This window comes from Lepidochelys kempii, chromosome 17 (assembly GCF_965140285.1).
Source record: "Lepidochelys kempii isolate rLepKem1 chromosome 17, rLepKem1.hap1, whole genome shotgun sequence".
NCBI classification, from domain to species: Eukaryota; Metazoa; Chordata; order Testudines; family Cheloniidae; genus Lepidochelys; species Lepidochelys kempii.
This window is the reverse complement of record NC_136396.1, coordinates 17,931,166-17,951,769: the sequence shown is the minus strand read 5'-3', so window position 1 is coordinate 17,951,769 and position 20,604 is coordinate 17,931,166. Positions and strand designations below refer to the sequence as shown.

General features: G+C 44.3%; 2 protein-coding genes across 6 annotated transcripts in view; one reads left to right on the top strand and one right to left on the bottom strand.

The window, feature by feature from the left end:
- The window catches only part of RABEP1 (rabaptin, RAB GTPase binding effector protein 1), a 79,232-nt gene extending 75,472 nt beyond the window's left edge, over positions 1-3,760 (top strand). For all 4 annotated transcript variants that reach the window (XM_073315425.2, XM_073315423.2, XM_073315424.2 and 1 more), the window contains one exon: positions 304-3,760. In XM_073315425.2, the coding sequence (XP_073171526.1) occupies positions 304-405 (102 nt within the window). In that variant the 3' untranslated portion in view covers positions 406-3,760. The remainder of the gene's footprint in view (positions 1-303) is intronic.
- NUP88 (nucleoporin 88) lies at positions 3,706-20,597 on the bottom strand. Of its 2 annotated transcripts, XM_073315426.2 has the most exons (17): positions 20,334-20,597; positions 17,901-18,070; positions 16,348-16,473; positions 16,066-16,152; positions 14,260-14,436; positions 12,859-13,045; positions 12,050-12,200; positions 10,711-10,809; positions 10,426-10,516; positions 9,542-9,643; positions 7,793-7,951; positions 7,403-7,528; positions 6,848-6,913; positions 6,465-6,545; positions 5,829-5,955; positions 5,461-5,579; positions 3,706-4,198 (listed from the first exon to the last, which is right to left on the bottom strand). In XM_073315426.2, exons 1-17 carry the CDS (start codon positions 20,568-20,570, stop codon positions 4,135-4,137), a joined length of 2,169 nt encoding a protein of 722 aa, XP_073171527.1. In that variant the 5' UTR covers positions 20,571-20,597; the 3' UTR covers positions 3,706-4,134. The 2 variants fall into 2 exon arrangements, with proteins under 2 accessions (XP_073171527.1, XP_073171529.1); XM_073315428.1 differs by lacking the exons at positions 3,706-4,198; positions 5,461-5,579; positions 5,829-5,955; positions 6,465-6,545 and having other exon boundaries at positions 6,850-7,057.
- Positions 20,598-20,604: the final 7 nt, after the last annotated feature.

Here is a 20,604-nt window from a genome sequence, read left to right as displayed (position 1 = left end):
GGGGTTGGCATCAACTAATGCCATCACTGACTAGAGGCTTACAAACTAACTGGCATGGGCTTTCCAGAGATAGCAACCAAGTCCGTTACTGTTGACTGAATTAGACCCTTGACAGACCACAGAGCAGGCGCACTGTTTCTCAGTGGAGAGTACAGTCCCACTGTTTCATGTGCAGAAGTGGGCAGTGTGGATATGCTGACATAGCATGTCAGAACAGATAGCGTCCACACTAATACCGGATCTTCCAGTTTGAGAAGTATTGCACGCATTTTACGAGCTCATTGTATTCATTGCTTTTTGTAGGTGCAGTTGGAACGGATCCGGCAGGCAGATTCCTTGGAGAGAATCCGTGCAATCCTGAACGACACAAAACTGACAGACATTAATCAGCTTCCTGAAACATGACACCCTGATGGGCAGGGCTCCAAGGCTGCCTTCGGGGCTTTTAACTCCTCTTTATAGCAACATTAATTATTTAACTCTAACTGAAAGAGCAGATGATGACAGAGGGGAGCAATGACTGAGTTTGTTTCTAGAGGGGAGAAGGTTTTGCACAGGGCAGGAAGAGAGAACCAGGGAGCCTTGCAGTGTAGAAGAGCATTTTCTAATGGGAACACTAATGGGTGCAGTGGTGTTTTCCATGGTAAGTGGAAACAGTCCTTTACATTCTGAAAAATATTTTTTTTTCCTTTTGGCCAACTTCTTAACCTAATATAGAGATCTGGAATATTCCCCCCGAATACTGTGATCAAAGTAGCTGCTGGAAATCCTGTTGTCCCTCAAAACACATTGAAGAGCAAAGTGATTGAAGTTTTTCTGTTTTGAATAGTCAGTAACAGTATTCAGCTAGCAGACAGCCTGAGGTGTAGTGTGCTGTATGAATATTTTATATTAAAATATGAATTTATTAGCAGGACACTGGATATTGATCTTCTTTCCTAACTCAGTGCTTTTTTTTAAACTTTTAGTTTTTGTTGAACAATCTGAGTGCTGTTGAAATGTGATGGATATGAGTGAGCTGTGCGTCTCAGGAGCGGATCAGTAAAGAAGGGATTGCAAAGTAAAATTCTGGGGTTAAAGAAATGCACTATTTATAACCTCTTCTTCACAGGTTTAATTTAAAAAATGGAACCATAACTGATCCTTTCTCAATTTTAGAACAGAGGTGTTGCTAGTCCCATATTTGTGTTAAGACTGTTAACAAAACTCTGTGTACCATTTAAGCAACATATAGGGCATTTGCACATCATCTCTGCTGGGGTGAACGTCACTCTGTGTGAACTAGCTTTTACCCAGTGTAAATTGTAGTTGAAAAAGAAAGATGATTCTGAATTAAGGAAAAATTCAAAGTCTCTCACATGCCACATGTAGGGTGGGTTAATAGTACATGCAACACGCATCAGTCTGTATCGCATAGCACAAAAGCAGCCTGAACTGCGTGATGCTGCAGGTTTTGTTCAGGTGCAGTGCATCTCAAATATGGTGTCCAGATATTGCTTAAAACAGAGGCAAATAACTCAAATCCTACTCTGCCCCTTAACTACACACTAAGGTAACACTATGCAACGAGACTGTGATGTTCTACACAGGTGCTAGGTTTGGGTTTCTTGTCATACAAAACAGTATTATAACATGACTTTAAAAAAAAAAAAAAAGAATTCCATGCAGGAGATCAGATGATGATGGCTTATCTGCCACTGTACTACTAAGTGTTGCAAATTCTGAATATTTGGACTGGCCCCTGCGATAACTGAACTAGCTCTAACCTTTGAGAGGAACGGAAGTTGTCAGTTGATCAGTGTTTCAGCCTTTACTAATGAAAAGGTTAGTAGGAATATACTTTCTGAATATTAACATTGAGCATCCACAATTCTTAAGGGGGCATATGCACTATATTGTGTGTACACACTTGAAACATTGGGCCTGTGTTTGGCAGCAGGAGTCACAGGAAAAGCAACAGTTTATATCCCCTTAAATTAGCTAACCTTCTACAATGCAGTGGTGGTGGTGTGGGTCCCAAGATAAAGGTGGGTGAGGTAATTTTCGTTTTATTGAACCAAGGTCTGTGTGTTGGTGAGAGCTTGTTTCCACGAAAAGATATTACCTCACCCACCTTATGTTGCTAATGTTCTACTGGTACTTAAACCTGGTAGCAGTGCTTTAAGGAGGGCAGCTCTTTTATGTGAACTGGAATAAATAGAACATTAAATTCTTTGTAGCACCTAGTAGCCTGGCACAAAAATAATTAACTTTTGAGGTGAGGTTGCTAGGCTGCATATCCCAAACTGGAAGAAAGCAAGGAAATAATCATTCAACATCTTTTCTGCACTGAGTCACTTCCTCTTCTCAGCCTCAACTCTGCTCATTGTTTTCACTGAAATGGCTTTCATGTACTGCATTTCATGTAGCTGTGATGCCTTGCTGCAGTCTTCAGGACAAGTGAGTGAGTGAGCGGTCATAAAACTAATATAGAAATTACAGAATGGAAACTTGCATGTTGGTGTACTAAATTTTTATAGCCTGGAAAGGTGGCTGCATGTAGAATTAGGATGAGAGTAGGGGTACACAGGCTCTGGAAGGGGAACTAAATGATTAATCTTTGCTTTTACAGAGTGTATTGTGTGATTCAGTTCAGCAACCTCACTTCAGGTTTTTGTGTTTCTCAGACAGCTATGAATACTGATGTATTATTTTCCAGTCTCACTTTGCTACTCCATGTTCCCTTTCCCTACCTTGATCTTCTTTCAAACTATTAGGTACCAGTGTTTAAAGGTAGAGTGTAGTGTGGGCATGGGCTCCTTACTGCACACTCAGCCTCTCACCCTATGGGCAGGATAGAGTGAGTCCAAAAACAAAAGGCTTCTAGCTTTTGTCGAATGGCAAAGATGAAGTGGTTGACTGCAGTTCCAACAACTAAGCTTAGAGAACTAGACTGTCAAAAAACAGAGGCCCTATAGCTGAGCTGCTGTTAGACTGTGGGGATAGTGCTGGTTTAGCCAGAAGAACCCAAAGGTGTGAGAAAAGTAAGACACTAAAATTTCTTCAGGAAAAGTCAAACACACAAAACTCAGGTGCCCTCTGGAGAGCTGTCTGCCAAAGGTGGGGACTGAATTCACAGTACAAACAAAGCATCATCATTTTGGCATGAGTACCACTGTATCAGGAAAATTATCCCTCTATTATAGAAGCTCCTGGAATCAATTTGATGTGAGGGTGGTTAGTTTTACTGTTCTAGCTAACATGCAACCTAGTACACAGCAAAAAAATGTAATTTAGAAAATGGACTGTTCAGTGTAGACTGTAAAATGAAAAATATTCAGTGAGTTTCATAAACTATTCCTAATACTTGTGTAGTCTTAATCTGTGCAACTAGAATGTTTTTTGCAGCATGTCTAGTACCCTCCTTTCCTTAAAGGCTTTATTTTGGCACTTCTGCATGTGCCCTTGTCAAGTAGTGCAGTACTACTTCTTAAACCTTAGCTTGACCATGTCACTTTTAGCGGAAGCAGGGAAGAAGTCAAGCATCCGTAGTCAGTCCCTTGAAGTCTTCCTGAAGTAGACATACAACTGGCCTCTCCATTCTCTCTTTTGATAAAGGCAAACTGAGTGTTTGGAAGTGAATACTGCATTTCAGTGGTATCCTGTGCAATTGTGGATGTAGAATTCTGCTGTCTACAGAATTCAATGTAACCATTTGTTAACTGTATTGAAGGTGTGTCCTTATGAAGAAAGTGTTCCAAATTAAACAAAAGCTGCTGAAGTGTGTGCGCTTTTCTGGTGTTTCTAATCTACTTTCTGCCAGAGGGGGCCTTAGAGCTTTCCTTCCTGAAGTAAAAGTCCCCTTCCTAAATCTTGCTTTTTTTCCTTAGCCTGATTCACACATTGGATAGCTGTAAGCTTAAAATGTTTAGTTCCCTTCTCCTTATGGAGACAAACTGAGCTTGTAAAAGGATCTTTTCTTATCAAAAAAGTGTTTTATTCAATATTGAGCCTTTACAAAATATGAAATAAAAAGCATATTGTGCACCACAAACAGTTGTTACTGATAAATAGATGTGGATTGTGTATTCTTCCCCCTTAAAATATTCCTTGCTGCCAACGTCAAAAGCATTTCAGCCCTTCTAGTGTGGGGACTTAGAAGTTCACGTGGCTTCTGATGTCATTGATCTGTTTTACCATTTCCCTTATGTGTTCTCCCCTGCAAGAAAGTAGACATGAATTGAATTGTACAATGCTGTAATTCTGAGGGGGTGGATGTGACAGGTCCTGCCTTCATTGGAAGATACTAAAAGCCATTCTTTGCTGAAAGAGGGAGGTAGTATTAAAGGTAAGGCTTTCAAAGTGCTTTAAAAAGCTCATACTGAAGGTAATTCTTCTTGAACTATTTAGCTGGCTAGCATCTCATAAAAGCTGTTGGTTAAGTGTGAGGCCAGCCGTATCTCATACATCACTGTTTGGCTTCATCGGCTCCATTTTATCCCCCTGATGACAACCGTAAAATTATCCAGTAGGGTTGCTGTGCAAGATGGAACAGAATCCAGCTTTACTAAGTCTTAGGTGCATGGGCTCCACAACTACACGTACATACTGAAATTGCCTAGGGAACACTATTCCTTGGTTTTGTAGGAGTTTAAGAAAACAAGTTTTCCAGAGTCTAAACTCTTTACAATTGACCTAGTATGTTTAAATGACACAGCAGCAGTGCTCCAATAAAAATGCAACTTGATGGAAAGTTCAATGAAGACTTTCCAAGTTTCACCACTCAGCGATGACATCACATCCATGAATTTGTCCATTACCTGCTCAGCTTTCTAAGCTGCACCAAGTCTTTCGATTTACCAGTAGTTAGTTGGCTAGCTGAGGGTCTCTCTCTACACCTCACTCAGACTGTGCCTGCAGCTCCTAGAGACAAACCTGAGGTACCTGCCCCGTGAAGCCACAACCGCATTGGCGCAGGCTAGCCACTTGAGTATGTACCCAGGCTCCAGAACGGTTCATACAACCCAAACGGTCACTGTTCAGGTATGTCTACACAAGCTGCAATCACACCCTGAGACAGCTGTAGTGACAAAATGACTTAGGGTAACTAAGGCTCCCAGCAGGATAGAAGTTTTCAGGGAAAGGGGGAAGCAGCTGAACCCTCAGGCTGGCATGAACTCTTTCCACATGCTCCAGTCTTTTTAGATAAATAGTGCTCTCTCTAAAGTAAGCTCAGACCCATCTACTTCTGGTCAAATCTTCAAGGTTTCTACAGAATAAAACAACATAAGTGAGCAGCTATTTGTAATAAAGCAGCTCCCAGCTTTGAAGATAAACCCTTAAATATCAGTATATCGACTCTTAATGGCACTGTTTGGAGTTTAAACTTGTGATAGACCGCTTTCAATGATGGGGAGTTAAATACACTCACAAAATCAACCCAAAGCACAAGGAGCCCAGCTTGGAAAAAAGTTAACTTACTCTTCTTTCAGAACTGTCTGGATGCACTTGCTCTGGTAGGCACTGAGGGTTATGGTAGGTTTTCGTGGATTGATCCCCTTTTCCATCTTTCTCTGCTGATAATCCTTTTTCATTTTCACCTAAAAGTAGCATGATAATGGACTCCTTAGAAACCTTATGAAACATTCAAGAGTTCACTGTTTCATTGCATATGATAGAGAATAGGGATTGAGCAGCAGACCAAGTGTATCCTAAAAGCATGTAGAATACATTGACAGTTTGCCCATAACTGCAGAAAACATGATTCATCCTGTCCCTGCATGCTTCCTTCCTGCCACATTTTCCTCTCCACTCTCTATCTTCAAGTTTCAGTGCCGCCTCACGCTCACCTGTTTGATAGCATTTCCTAAGTGCTGCAGTTGATCATGTATTGCCTGTAATTCTTTTTTCATGTCTCTCTCGCTATCTGACAGAACTGGAAGCTGAGAGTGAAAACTGCGAAGCACTTTCTTCATCCTTCATACACAAAAAAAGAGTGAAAGGTAACTTTAAAACTTCTGTACATCACCATTTATGTACTAGGCTGTTTACTATTTGTAACTGCTGCCTCCCCACCCCCCCCCTTACTGTGAAGAATTCTTTTGGGATGTCCCCTATGTTTTGCATTTCTTAGATACTTAATATCCAGTTTCTCCTTCCTGCCAGAAGGATGTAATCTTTCTACAAGTCAGTTATTCTCTGCTGCTGGAGGCTTCTTCTGTGCCCCCTTGAACCATTAACATTGCTGAACTTCACCAGCAGAAGGTGTGGCCGTAACACTAAAAGGTTCATTACTGGATTTGAAACCCACAATACACAGCCAAATACATTGGGCCTCTTTTGGTTACATTGACTTTGCAGGTACTGTGGAAAAGCCAAACTGACAATTCTTTCCCCATCCATCCCCCCCACCCCCCGTGGCAGTGTTCTGAACCTCAGTAGCATCCAGCACTGATGAGGAAAAAGGCATCGGACTCTGTGCTCACCTATTCATAATATCGTCTTGTTTTTCTTTAGCTTCCTCATACTTCTCAGCCAAGCGCTCGGCCATTTCCCGCAGGCTGTTCCTTTACACAAGTCAGAAACATTCAAAATTACGGGGAAAAAAAACATTCCACGTACTTGTTTGAAAAGGGGCTAGTGAAGCTTTGAAGAGCTGGGCTGGATGTTAAACCTGTGACCCAGTCTAACTCTTCTGTGGGGTCTCTACAACAGTGCAGGTGTCTAAATGTGGTTAGTCCCACTAAAAACCTAATCAGCCAATTGGTTAAAACTTTTCTGAACCATTTAATTCCTATACACATGAAAGCAATTAACATGTCATGATTTAGTTAAAACTGACGGAGCCAATTAAACAGGTCCAACTCACCTTTCCTCTTGACAGTACTGAAGATCTTCCAGTTGTTTATTTTTCTGTGCCCTCAGCAATTTCACTCTAAAATGATAGTTGAGTCAGAGGCCAGTCCATTCACAAGGGAATGTAATGATTAATGGTCTCCAGAGACACGTAGAACAAAAAAGCCAACAAAACTTGGACACTCTGGAGAGTTGAAAGTAGGTTAGAAGAGAAGGGATGCCTCTAAAGAGGAAGAGAGTTCAAAGGGACAAGGAAGAGTTATTCATTGTAATTTCTCATTTTTAGTACTTGTGGCAAAGCTGTTACCATGGTCAAGGTCTCTGTAGATCCCCAGGCATGGAGGCAGGTTGATTCTGTACATCATCATCCATTTGGCTAGTAGGTGTCAAGTACTTAGAGCAGGGCTCCCCCCCAATGCTTCCTTTCAATATTTCCTTGCACCTACTATCTTCTGTAAAAGTACAAGCATTATGCTGACATTCGTGTGGTACTCCTGTCCTGTAACTTGAATCTATCATTTCTGGAATACAAGCTTAAATGTGCCACATGTTTGTGAAGCCATGTTACCTTTGCTGGATCTCCTCTTTTGCCAGATCCTGTTTCAGAATATATTCTTCTCTGAACACTTGTGTGGCTCTGCTTAGGAGCTGAAGACATTCCTCTGGGGGAGGAGATGCATCTTTGTCAGCACACCTTAAAACACACAGAACAAGCTATTTGTGTACATGCAATCCCACTAACAAGTGTTTTTTAAAAGGTAGATTCTCTGCTAACCAGGGAAGTCCTCTCAGAAGTCTGTTTAGGGTGGGAGGCACTAGCAATAGCAAACTGAAGTCTATTGCAACCCTCCCCCCATATCAATGTCCCAAGACACAGATAAAAAGTTCTAGGGTGCACATTCCTTCTATAATGTAGTCTCCTCCCTCCTTTCGAGTCCCATAGAAAAAAGTCTCATACTTCAAAAGCAATGGGTTAGCAGAGCTGCGCTGCAGGATGCTTCGGATATGCTTCTCAAATGAATGTTGTGATTTAGCTAGGATACGGAGAGGTGAGACCGTAATTTCAGTGTCCTCTCTGGTACACAGGAGCGGAGGGGATGCCGGATGGACTGTCGTTCTGCCAAAACAACACACACATCTAAGTGATACCTAATGACACAGAACTTTGCTTACAGTATATTTTTCTTTAAAATATCAATGGAATTTAAAAATTCTTAAATGACATCAGTTTGAGACACATTAGGGAAAACCCTCTATCTACTGGGGTATTAACAGAACTGCTGTGAACCATGGCCTGTGCACCACTCATTAGCAGAGCACTAGATCCAAAGGGTCTGATGGGAACAGTCATGGAATTGTTTCAACTCTATGGCTATGGCAATTCCAATTGAAGTCAAACATGGCAGAGTGAAAACCTAAAATGGTACTTGTATCTACACAGGGCCAGAGACAGCAGGCTGCCAGACTGTCATTTAAATCACAGCCAGGATTATCTTTGATTGCTATACAGTACTTGGATATCCCAGTGAAAAACACTTTAGAAAAACGTAAATGAGAAAGTCCTCATGGAACTAGCTCTTCTTTTCAAAGCAGAATATTAGTTTGGTATTTGAACAAGATCTGGACACAAACTACCAAGCCAGAAAAAATATTCTCTAAGAATAATTTAGCTTGAGCCACTTTATTTTTCCCTTATGTTTAAAGAAACAATACCAAAATCCCCACACTTTGACAGTGATTTTGAGGACTTCCATTCTCTCCTTCATGCACACACAACCCCGGTAGACTTCACAAACCCAGTGGAGAGATTAAGCCCCTAAATGCAGTCTGACAATTGCATATACTGCCTCAAATGTATTTAGCTCCGGGATGTTGCCGGCCCTAATGTTTGTAATGCACTTTGAAATCATCAGGTGGAAAGTACCATGAAAAAGAATTATAGCAGTATTTCAAGAATCCTTTGCTAATGCTTCTTGGCCCAACACAAAGAGTGATTCTATGGTGTCCTAAGCATTGCAGGAGTTCTACGTTTATTACATTACTCCTCAAAATGCCCCCTAAAACTTCATCGATTGGACCATTTCTGGATGAGCTGGCATTTTCTTACCATAAGAGTTATTTAAAAAGAAATAAGCTGTCAAGCTCAAATCTATTTTATAAGCACTGTCGTCACCTGCAGTCACCTGGTAACAAGGTGGCACAGTTAAAATGTGCAGCTTTGGTCACTAAAAATATTAATCCTGCAAAAAAAATGGAAAAGTGGATCCCCACCCAACATTGATGCCTGGTCCAGTGATAAGGCTGCCTTCACAGCTAACAAACCACTGGCATTCCGCAGAAGGGGAATGCCTGAAAAATTAAAAGCAATTTGGGCTGATTTTAGAGGTCTATGATTAATGCAGACCATGAAGACAGATATGTTGCTTCCCTTCCTTTCTGTCTATCCTAACCCCCCCCCTTACTTACTTTGTATATTATAACACTTGTACTTTGGTATATTTGTTGTATTTGGAACAAATTAAAAATAATAAATATGAAAAAGAAGAGCAGAAGTCAGAGTTAAACTGGCAAGAGGAACAGAAAACAAGTCTTGAGACACTGAAGCAGTAACTGATAAGCATTTGTAAGAATGCTTCCAGAACACAGGTTAACTAAAGACAAGGGAAAAGCACGAATTTTAAACCAATTAAGTAAGAAAACTACATACAGAAGAGGCCTCGTGATACATTCATAGGTGCTGGTGATGCAGATCATTGTGGGCCCTAAGATGTCAGAGACTATCCAAAATCCTCTAATTGGAGCAGGTTGCCTGGGGAAATAAATAGATAATTCAAAATACCTTTTGTCAGTGCAGTAAGAATATATCCAGAAAGTTGTATCCATCTACATCCATCAACTTGGAGGCCAAATGTTTCACTGAATTAGGACATCTTTCTTAAATAAGGTGCACAAAATACTTTTACAGCTAAAGCACACTTGCACTCTCTCAGATAAGCATCTTATAAGTAATCACCATTTTCTCATGCAAATTATATAAGATATTAGCCTTCCGCTGACTATGAAATAAAACCAGCTTGTGGACTCATCCAAATACATGACATCGCATAATTGGCTCTTTACCCAACAGGTAATATCTTGCACCAGATTAGGGATGCTTTGCTGGCTTGAAATTAGTTATTTTTATTGGCTGCGTCTGAGCTTTAACATTCCATAAAAATACAGTGATGGAGAGTCTAAAAGCAGTATGTGTTTTAGTGTTCAGGTATGATAGAAAGTCCCATTAAATCCCTAAGTCTTGCACTAGGGCAGCTAATGTTGGTGACAATCTCACAAATGTTGTTGGTTGGATGGGTGGGGTTCAGACACTACCAAACTGGGAATTTCAAACTTAATTCTATATTAGAATGCATTTGGGGTAAACACTCAACCCTAAGATACCAACTCTTGGTACTCGGAGTTTACTCATTTGTGATTATTTGGATTCTGTCAGCTCAGCCAACAAATTAGCTTATTCAGGAGGAATCTTGAGAGTTAATACACATAACAGAACATTTATTCACTCAAGGGAAATGGAGGACATTCGGTTCCTACCTGCATGGCAATGGCTTTGTACAAAGAATATGTTCCACAAAGCACTTCTGTTCTGCTCCAAGTTCTTGTAAACTGTCCTTGTCTTCCTCATCTACAAAGACAGGAGATTGTTTCAAATGCATTATGTTCAAGATTCTTGAAATTACAAACCACTTTTTCGGGGGAGGTCTACACATTCTGGATAATACCACCACCATTCTCAGATACCAGTTACCTTCCACAGAAGGAAGTAGCCTGATAAACGAAAACACTTCCCCTCATGTGGAAGACCATTTCACTACTCACCTGACCCAAGGAATTTGTGAAGTTTGTGGAGCCACGTTAGTCCAACACTGTGCACACCAGCTTCGTGTATACAGTGATATCTAGAGGGACATTTAGGATCTGAAAATTAAGCCGTATATATGATTAGAACAAAAAAAAAAAACAAACCACAAAATCATTCCTGTACGTCTATATTCAGCTAGTGCTGAAGGTTCAGCACTCGACTCAGATTGGCCCTTCATCTATTTTGTATTAATGCTTACACTGCAAGAGCTACCCAGTCCCCTTTTCCTGCACTCAGTCCAACCAGTTGAATCGGTGACCTTTTTTTTCGTAATTACAGTTTCATTTATAAACAGATCATAAAGGGATAATAAAATAATAGGTGTTCTAAGCATGTTACAGATATGCTTAGTAGAGGTTACAGGTAATTTTAAGACAAATATTGACCTAGTGGACTTTATAACAATCATTGCTTAACCCTTTATAAACAATGTATGGAATCTTAGTGCAACCCGTGCCAGTTTACTCCTAACTTTATTAAACAAATAAAGCCTGGCTATACTTTATACCCACCCAATTTTCAAGTTCTCAGCTATATAACATAAGCCTTGCAGTTTGTCATTTGTCCTCACGCTTTAGCAGCACACACGCTGCAAGTCTGCAGAAATGCATTTGCACCCTGTAGTTATATATTTAGTAGCAAAAGGCTTTAAACTCTCACTCAGCACAACCTGCACTAAAGAGGAAGGAAACATTAGATAACTTCACCCTTTTTAATGGTAGTCATCAGAAGAACAACAACAAGTGCAAAGACGTCTTTGGTCCATCAATGGCTATTACCCAAGATGGTCAGGGACGCAATGCCATGCTGTGGGTATCCCTAAACATTGAACTGCCAGAAGCTGGGACTGGATGACAGGGGATAGATCACTCAAAATTGTCCTGTTCATTTCCTCTGAAGCATCTGGCACTGGCTACCAAAAGGATACTGGACTAGATGGGTCACTGGTCTGACCCAGTATGGCCTTTCTTATGTTCTTTTTAAGTCTAAAGAGCTGCAACTCCTACCTCTGGGGCTGTGTAGAGACAGCAGGTACTGAATGCTTAGACTCATTTAAAAAGCAATTTCAGCAGCATCATTGTGTTCTCATGAGACTTCCTTTTTAAAATTAGCAATAAAAATTTTTTTTAAAAAAGTTCTGAATCCTGTTAACAGATGAGGTAGCTTCAACAGACTCCAAGGAACTGTTTTCAAAACACTGCTCTGAGTACAGCGATAAGGTCTACATTACCTAATATATCAAATTTTGAAAAAGTGAATTAAAACAGCAATAGTATTGATTAATTGCACCCTTACCTCTGTACAATTTAATTGGGCAAGAGAAGTCAGATTCTAAAGGCTCTTCCTCTTCTCCTGATGCCAGTTTCAGTGCAAGTTCCAATTCAACACATTCAAACACATACAGAGAAGGGATGAGGTCAGATCTTGGGTCCCAAGACTTTTCTGACTGTAAAAAGTATTTGAATGCATCTGTAAAACATCTTTCTAGCAAAAATACCATTATAATAGCAAGAAGAAGAAAATGTTACTTAGCATGGGAAGGGTCTTTCCAGCATTTAAATAAAACACATCCTTGTTTCCTGAATGGCAGCCCCTAGCAGTCACTTCTTACAGCCTGCAGGGAGGTGCTGAAGAGGCTTTCCAGAACAGCTGCTCTTTTCATAAATCAAGCAGTGGGTGGTCCCTGCTTAATCCCCATGAATTTATGATACTCTTCTATCTTTAGTGTCACCTATCATGCCTCTGCAGCTAGTGATGTCAGTTTCTCATCAGAGTTAATAATTTTAAAAGGAGATATTTTTAAAAGACACTCGCCACATTTCTGAGAAAACAAATAAGCATCAAGCTGTAGTTTGGTTTATTTAAACCGAAGATTCAGACTAAACATTCATGTTGGCCCCTTGCTAATCAGACCAACATTTAGGCTAAAATAATACCTAATGATTCTATTTTAACTTTAATGTTGGTCTGATTAGCAAGGGGCCGACACGAACATTTCTTTTGAATGTTTCCATCCAGGAAATGAGGATGTGGGACAGAAAGATAGACAGAGAACACCACAGGAACAAGTGACATGAGAGAGGTCCTAGGAAACACCACCCTACCGTTTGCTCATCATCCTCTTCTCCCTCCAGTACCACACAGTGATAAAGCATTCCTGACTCGGTGGCAATCACCAAGATGTTGGGAACACAGGGCAGGCACAGAACAGCACAAGCATCATAGCCATAGTTATCTTCAGCTGTGGGGTGCATGGGCAATGGGCCCAACAGCTTGCCAAGTTTTCCAGTGCTGCAATGAAGAAATGAGGAAGTGCTTACTGGAAGACTAAGGCCCTAAGTTTCCAAAATTGTCTCCAGTAATCCCCTGCGAAAGAATGAAAGCCAAGGACAACAGCTAGGGGAACACATACGTTTACTAGTTTTTCTTGCTCAAGTTTGGCAACCTGAAATCCAATCTAATGAAAATTAAAGGTCCTGGGCTACATGCACTGCATGGTGCTCTCACACAAAGGAATGAATCTTAGTAATAGTCTTTTATTGTCTCAGACTAACAAACTTATCAGCCAAAGGAGTCGACAAACAGTGCCACACCCCTTTACGAAGGGCTGTACAACGCGCTTAGAGAGACAAGCTTATTTTTTAGGAACAAATGTCAATATCTAAGAATTTATTTTTCAGTGTTTCATTTTTTTATTGTACTGCTCTCAGGTTGGGCTATGAAAAGGACTAGGCAGCTTCACTTTTGTTTATAGGCAGTTTCTCGCCAATTTTACTTTATTTCTCACGCACTAGGAAGATGTGTGCTGCAGTGTTTGCAACCTAAATATAAGAAATATTTTTTAATTTTAATTGCATATCTAATTAAATCTAGATTGCAATTTTTAAGTGTCATTTCTATTGGTCTTAAAGGTGCATATCCCTTTCATATAACCTATCATTTGATTGGAATCCTATTCTAGCACCTTCCTAATGAGACCCAGGCTGCAAGTCCCTAAGATCTCAAAAGGGGTTTGGTTATTTGAAGCACAGCCTCACTCTGAGCTATGGGAGCTCCTGCTTGTCACACACGAGGAGCCAAAAACCTCAAGAGTCAATATGGTACCTTTAGAACAGCTGATTTTTAACAAAACTCTAGTTTTCCACTCAAATTTGATCGGAGAGCATCCCTTTTAAGTACTGTGACACACAAGTGGGTTACCAATAGTGGGGATTGAAGCCAGGACCTCTGGATCTAAAACAATGAGCCTCTACTACCTGAGCTCAAGCCAGGTCTATTAGCTTAAAGACTAAAGACTGAAAGCTCTATATGGTCCAACCATTAGAGTGGCCCAAAGACTGGGTTACAATATAAAAAGATGGAACTCAATAAGCATCTGCTCCTGAATCCGGCACAAATCTTGATATAAAATATAGATCAATCTGCACAGAGATGAAACACACGCATATAAGTGCTACATGAATCATATTTTAAACAAAATTGGTCATTGTACTGTAAGTCCCTACCTTTGTAAGAGGCTAATATATGTGAGAAAGGTCTCCCCATTTTCATACAATATGTATAGTGGATATGCCAATACTTCCTCTCTCCCTCGCTGCCCAGCTATGTTCTTTGGAACAGATACCAGAGGCCCAAAATCAAATGCCACTGCAGTCTCTCCTAGTGATGCTGTGTACGCTCTCCTGGGGAAGGAAGAGAGACAGACCAAAAATTACAGTTAGTGATGATGACTGACTGCACACAATTATTGGCCTCATTTCAAGTAGCATTTACTGTTACTGTCAGGGTTCCTTCCCCACTCTGATCTCTGGGGTACAGATGTGGGGACCTGCATGCAAGACCCCCAAGCTTATTTTTACCAGCTTAGGTTAAAAACTTTCCCAAGACACAAATTCCACCTTGTCCTTGAACAGTACGCTGCCACCACCAAGTGATTTAGACAAAGAATGAGGGAAAGGACTACTTGGAGTTCCTGTTCCCCTAGAATATCCCCCCAAGCCCTTACACCCCCTTTCCTGGGGAGGCTTGAGAATAATATCCTAACCAATTGGTTACAAAAAGTGAACACAGACCCAAACCCCTGGATCTTTGGACACCGAAAAAAAAAATCAGTTCTCAAAAGAAGAATTTTATTTAAAAAAAAGAAAAAGTAAAAATCCCCTCTGTAAAATCAGGTTGGAAGATAACGTTACAGGGTAACAAAAGATGCACAAAACACAGAGGAACCCCCTCTTGCCTTAGCATCAAAGTTACATCAAAACAGGGATAAACCTCCCTCCAGCAAAGGGAAAATTCACAAGTTGAGAAAACAAAGATAAACTAATACGCCTTGCTTGGCTGTACTTACAATTTCTGTAATATGAGAGACTGGTTCAGAATGGTTTGGAGGACATGGATTGATGTCCGGTCCCCCTTAGTCCCAAGAGCGAACGAACACAGAAACAAAGAACCCAAAACAAAGCCTCCCCCCGCCCCCCCCAGATTTGAAAGTATCTTTTGTCCCCATTGGTTCCTTTGGTCAGGTGCCAACCAGGTTATTTGAGCTTCTTAACCCCTTACCGGTAAAGAGGAATTTTAGGCTACCCTTATGGTTATGACTGTTACATTAGATAAATGTGATTAAGATTTTACAGTTATGGATCGGTCCTTTAGCCAACAGTATTTTCTGCAATAGAAATCTAAAGACGGGTACTGCCCCTCTCTTCAATTAAATGCATATGCTAGAGTCTCATTTCCGGGCTCCAGGGACTCTGACTCACGGGCTGTTTCAAAAGAACACTGCATATGGCATCTTACCTCTCACCTCCACTGAGCCTACTGATTTCTTACTCCATTTCTGAAACTCAGCTACCAGCCAGCCCAAATATGTGGCACTCAGAGAGGTGAGGATGTAGTGGTATTTTCAGTGCAATATATTAAGCCATGGCTTGGCTGTTGGAGAGCAACAAGTTTCTCCATTTCAACTAGGTCAGACACAAGATAGGAAGGTAAGCTCCACCTATTACATTCTCTTCTCAAAAGCCCCTTTTTAACCTTTGTTTAAGATATTATATTAACTTTAAAATATTTTGCTTTTGTTGCTCCCTCTAAAATGGTGAGGTGGGGAAAAAACAAGTTCAGCTACTTTGCTGGGAAGAGGAAATAAAAAACAAGCTATGGAAAAGAAGGAAATAAGATTCCCCCTGTGAATTTATCACAACACTTTACGCCATCTTTTCTCCAATCACTTTTCCATCTCTACAAAAACACATTTGGTACATCAGCAAGTTTATCCTGTTGAGAGCATTTCAAAATCTAAAAACTGCACAAACCCTTTATTGAGCATTAAACTCTCCTCCTCAGCATCTGAAAGAGCAATCACCTTCACAGGTGTCTGCGGCACCTTCAGACTGTAAATCCTAGAAGAACAATGAATACTTTCATTAAGTCATAACTTCATACATGACGAGTCAGTACATCAGTAGTTACCATCCTGAACTTTTTATACTATTTTTATGTTGTAATTCCGCATGCTTACACATAAGACAACATAGTAAACAACTAGTTCTTGTACTAGAAAAAACATTCAGAAGAACAAACAGAAATAGGTTTACCTTATAGTGTTATCTGAAGTCAACAGCACTACATGAGGTTCTAATGTCTCACTGGGATACCAGGCCACATGTTTTAGGGTCAGGGATGTCAAACTAGTGAAGAACCTTTCAGCAACAGGAATGGTGCTACAAAAACAAATTTACACCGTTATAAAAGGCACACCATCAAAACAAACTGCTTTTATCTTATAAGCATTTATAACCATCACCATAGACAGATGTTTTAATCCTGACTAAAATATGTGTTAGCATAAAGAATGGTTCTCTCCCTATCCATTCAAGTAACTAATGAGTGGACGAAACAAGTGCGTTAACCCTTGAAATCATCTATTAGATGTACTTGTCAGAGTGCTGCTTCTATTCTAACAGATGTTTGGACCCATATATCTATCACACCTATTTATAAATCAGGAACAGAATAGTTTCATTGTATGATCACTTCCACAAGTGTTTGAAGGGATATGCAACAACTCAAAAATCCTAAATTATTGTGGTCATGTTACCATGGCCACAAAATGCAGGCATAAACAATGACATGTTTAACCCAAACAGATGAGAAGAATCAGCAGCCTGAAGCAACACAATGTGTCAGCTATACAGCAGCAATGGTAGAGCTGGATCCCAGAGACTGAGCCTTTGTGGCCTGGGGTCAAAACATCCCACGTTGCATGACACTGCTTTTTACACTGTAAATACAAATGCATGAAAGACTTATGATCCCCCTTTCAAACACAGTTTTCCCGTTGCTAATTTGGTACAAGTAAAAGGTGCTATTCTATTTCACTTATTCAGGTTGAAGTTCTCCATTTACACACAAAATAATTAACATGTGAAGCAGTAAGGCACGCTAACGTTCCTGAGCCAAAGGAAGCAGCATTAAGGAGGTCAAGTCTCCCTGTCTATTCAGTCCTTAGACTCTTCCAAGACTGCCAACAAAAGTGATGAGGATAGGATGATAGTTCAAGTGATAGAAATTCCAAGTCACAAAAAAAAAAAACCCTTTCCCCTGGGGCAGGTTATCCCATAACTACCTCCCCACAGGGTTTCTTGTGCCTCTCCTTAAAGGATCTATTATTGGACACTATCAGAGACAGGGCAGTAAACTAACTGGACCACTGCCTATATTCTCATGCAATGCGAATATTTTGACCATTAGGAATGAGGATGAGAAACCTATTCTATCACACCGTTTCTCCGGTATCCCAATTTGCCTGTGAGGCACACTGACTATTTGAAAATTGTGTCTTAGAAGGTCCTCTGTGACAATGCTCATTGAATTTGTGGAGGCTCTTAGCCCCATAATCCCAACTAGCTTTTGACTCAGCTGAGAGCACGTACTGTACCTCTCTCAGACCAAGGTCTCTTATCAGACCAAGGTACTCTGCTCCTTATATATGAAACTCTTCTTTCATATTTTCTGCTCTGTATCTTACACTCAGCATATATGTTATATCTTTTTGCACAATTTTATTTGATTGGAAAAGACCAGAGGCTCACACATGAAGAGTGTCAAAACAGAATGTGGTTAAACGTCTGACTGAAATATAACCTACCTACAATTAACTGTTGGTTTTCCACCTTCAAATTCTGAGTTCTTTCCCCAGCGCTTAGGCAATTCCAGTACCATCAGCCCTTTAATGCCTATGAGCGCCACATGATGCTGGGTGGGACTTAACAGGGTTTCATAGACCTCAAAAAGGGGTGGATTTATGCAGACCAGGGTCTGAAATTTAAAAAGTTTCAGTAAAACACTAATAAATAGGTCCTTAAAAAGTACTAAATAGTCATGACAGGTTTCAGATTAGCAGCCGTGTTAGTTTGTATTTGCAAAAAGAAGAAGGAGTACTAGTGGCACCTTAGAGACTAACCAATTTATTTGAGCATAAGCTTTCGTGAGCTACACCTCACTTCACGAAAGCTTATGCTCAAATAAATTGATTAGTCTCTAAGGTGCCACTAGTACTCCTTTTCTTTTTGTAAATAGTCATGAGTTAACATTATATTAATTATTTTGGAAACATTCACTGACTTGTAAACAGATGGGACGGGACAAGACAGGGAGGGGCCACCCCCCTCAGTTCCGGCCCAGCCCCCCTAGCTGCACACACCTCAGACACACATTTCCCACACCACCTGGTACTGGCCCAGCCCCCCAGGCTCCATGCCCCTCAGACACCCCACACCACCCAGTACCAACCCAGCCCCTGCACTCCTCAGACACCCCCCAAACACACTGCCTCCGCGGATCCTGCCCAGACCTCCTGGCTCCGCGCCCCTCAGACCCCCCAGTACCTGGTACCGGCCCAGCCCCCCAGCTCTGCACCCCTCAGACCCCCTCCCCCAACAGTACCTGGTACCGGCCCAGCCCCCCGACTCCGCGCCCCTCAGACCCTCTCCCCCCCAGTACCTGGTACCGGCCCAGCCCCCCGGCTCCGCGCCCCTCAGACCCCCGCCCCCCCAGTACCTGGTATCGGCCCAGCCCCCCGGCTCCGCGCCCCTCAGACCCCCGCCCCCCCAGTACCTGGTACCGGCCCAGCCCCCCGGCTCCGCGCCCCTCAGACCCCCGCCCCCCCAGTACCTGGTACCGGCCCAGCCCCCCGGCTCCGCGCCCCTCAGACCCCCGCCCCCCCAGTACCTGGTACCGGCCCAGCCCCCCGCCCCCCCAGTACCTGGTACCGGCCCAGCCCCCCGGCTCCGCGCCCCTCAGACCCCCGCCCCCCCAGTACCTGGTACCGGCCCAGCCCCCCCGACTCCGCGCCCCTCAGACCCCCGCCCCCCCAGTACCTGGTACCGGCCCAGCCCCCCCGACTCCGCGCCCCTCAGACCCCCGCCCCCCCAGTACCTGGTACCGGCCCAGCCCCTCGGACTCCGCGCCCCTCAGACCCCCGCCCCCCCAGTACCTGGTACCGGCCCAGCCCCTCGGGCTCCGCGCCCCTCAGACCCCCGCCCCTCCAGTACCTGGTACCGGCCCAGCCCCTCGGGCTCCGCGCCCCTCAGATCCCCGCCCCCCCAGTACCTGGTACCGGCCCAGCCCCTCGGGCTCCGCGCCCCTCAGATCCCCGCCCCCCCAGTACCTGGTACCGGCCCAGCCCCTCGGGCTCCGCGCCCCTCAGACCCCCGCCCCCCCAGTACCTGGTACCGGCCCAGCCCCTCGGGCTCCGCGCCCCTCAGACCCCCGCCCCTCCAGTACCTGGTACCGGCCCAGCCCCTCGGGCTCCGCGCCCCTCAGATCCCCTCCCCCCCAGTACCTGGTACCGGCCCAGCCCCCCTGGCTCCGCGCCCCTCAGGCCCCCTCCCCCCCAGTACCTGGTACCGGCCCAGCCCCCCTGGCTCCGCGCCCCTCAGGCCCCCTCCCCCCCAGTACCTGGTACCGGCCCAGCCCCCCTGGCTCCGCGCCCCTCAGACCCCCTCCCCCCCAGTACCTGGTACCGGCCCAGCCCCTCGGGCTCCGCGCACCTCAGACCCCCCCCCAGTACCTGGTACCGGCCCAGCCCCCCTGGCTCCGCGCCCCTCAGACCCCCTCCCCCCCAGTACCTGGTACCGGCCCAGCCCCCCTGGCTCTGCGCCCCTCAGACCCCCCCCCCAGTACCTGGTACCGGCCCAGCCCCTCGGGCTCCGCGCCGCTCAGACCCCCCCCCCCAGTACCTGGTACCGGCCCAGCCCCTCGGGCTCCGCGCCCCTCAGACCCCCGCCCCCCCAGTACCTGGTACCGGCCCAGCCCCCCTGGCTCCGCGCCCCTCAGACCCCCTCCCCCCCCCCAGTACCTGGTACCGGCCCAGCCCCTCGGGCTCCGCGCACCTCAGACCCCCCCCAGTACCTGGTACCGGCCCAGCCCCTCGGGCTCCGCGCCGCTCAGGCCCCCTCCCCCCCAGTACCTGGTACCGGCCCAGCCCCTCGGGCTCCGCGCCCCTCAGACCCCCGCCCCCCCAGTACCTGGTACCGGCCCAGCCCCCCTGGCTCCGCGCCCCTCAGACCCCCCCCAGTACCTGGTACCGGCCCAGCCCCTCGGGCTCCGCGCCGCTCAGGCCCCGCAGGCTGAGGGTGCAGAAGGCGCCGAGCTCCGCGTCCCACAGGAACAGGTCCGCGTCCAGCCCGAAGATCAGGCTGCGGGTCGGGCCGGGCGGGCTGGGTCTCTCCGCGCTCTGCTCCCGCAGCCGGCACAGCACGGCATGGTGCGGCAGCGCCGCCCGCCACTCGTCCGCCGGCTCCCCCTCGGCCGCCATCGCCGCCACCCCGGAACAGCGCCGCCCTCCGCCA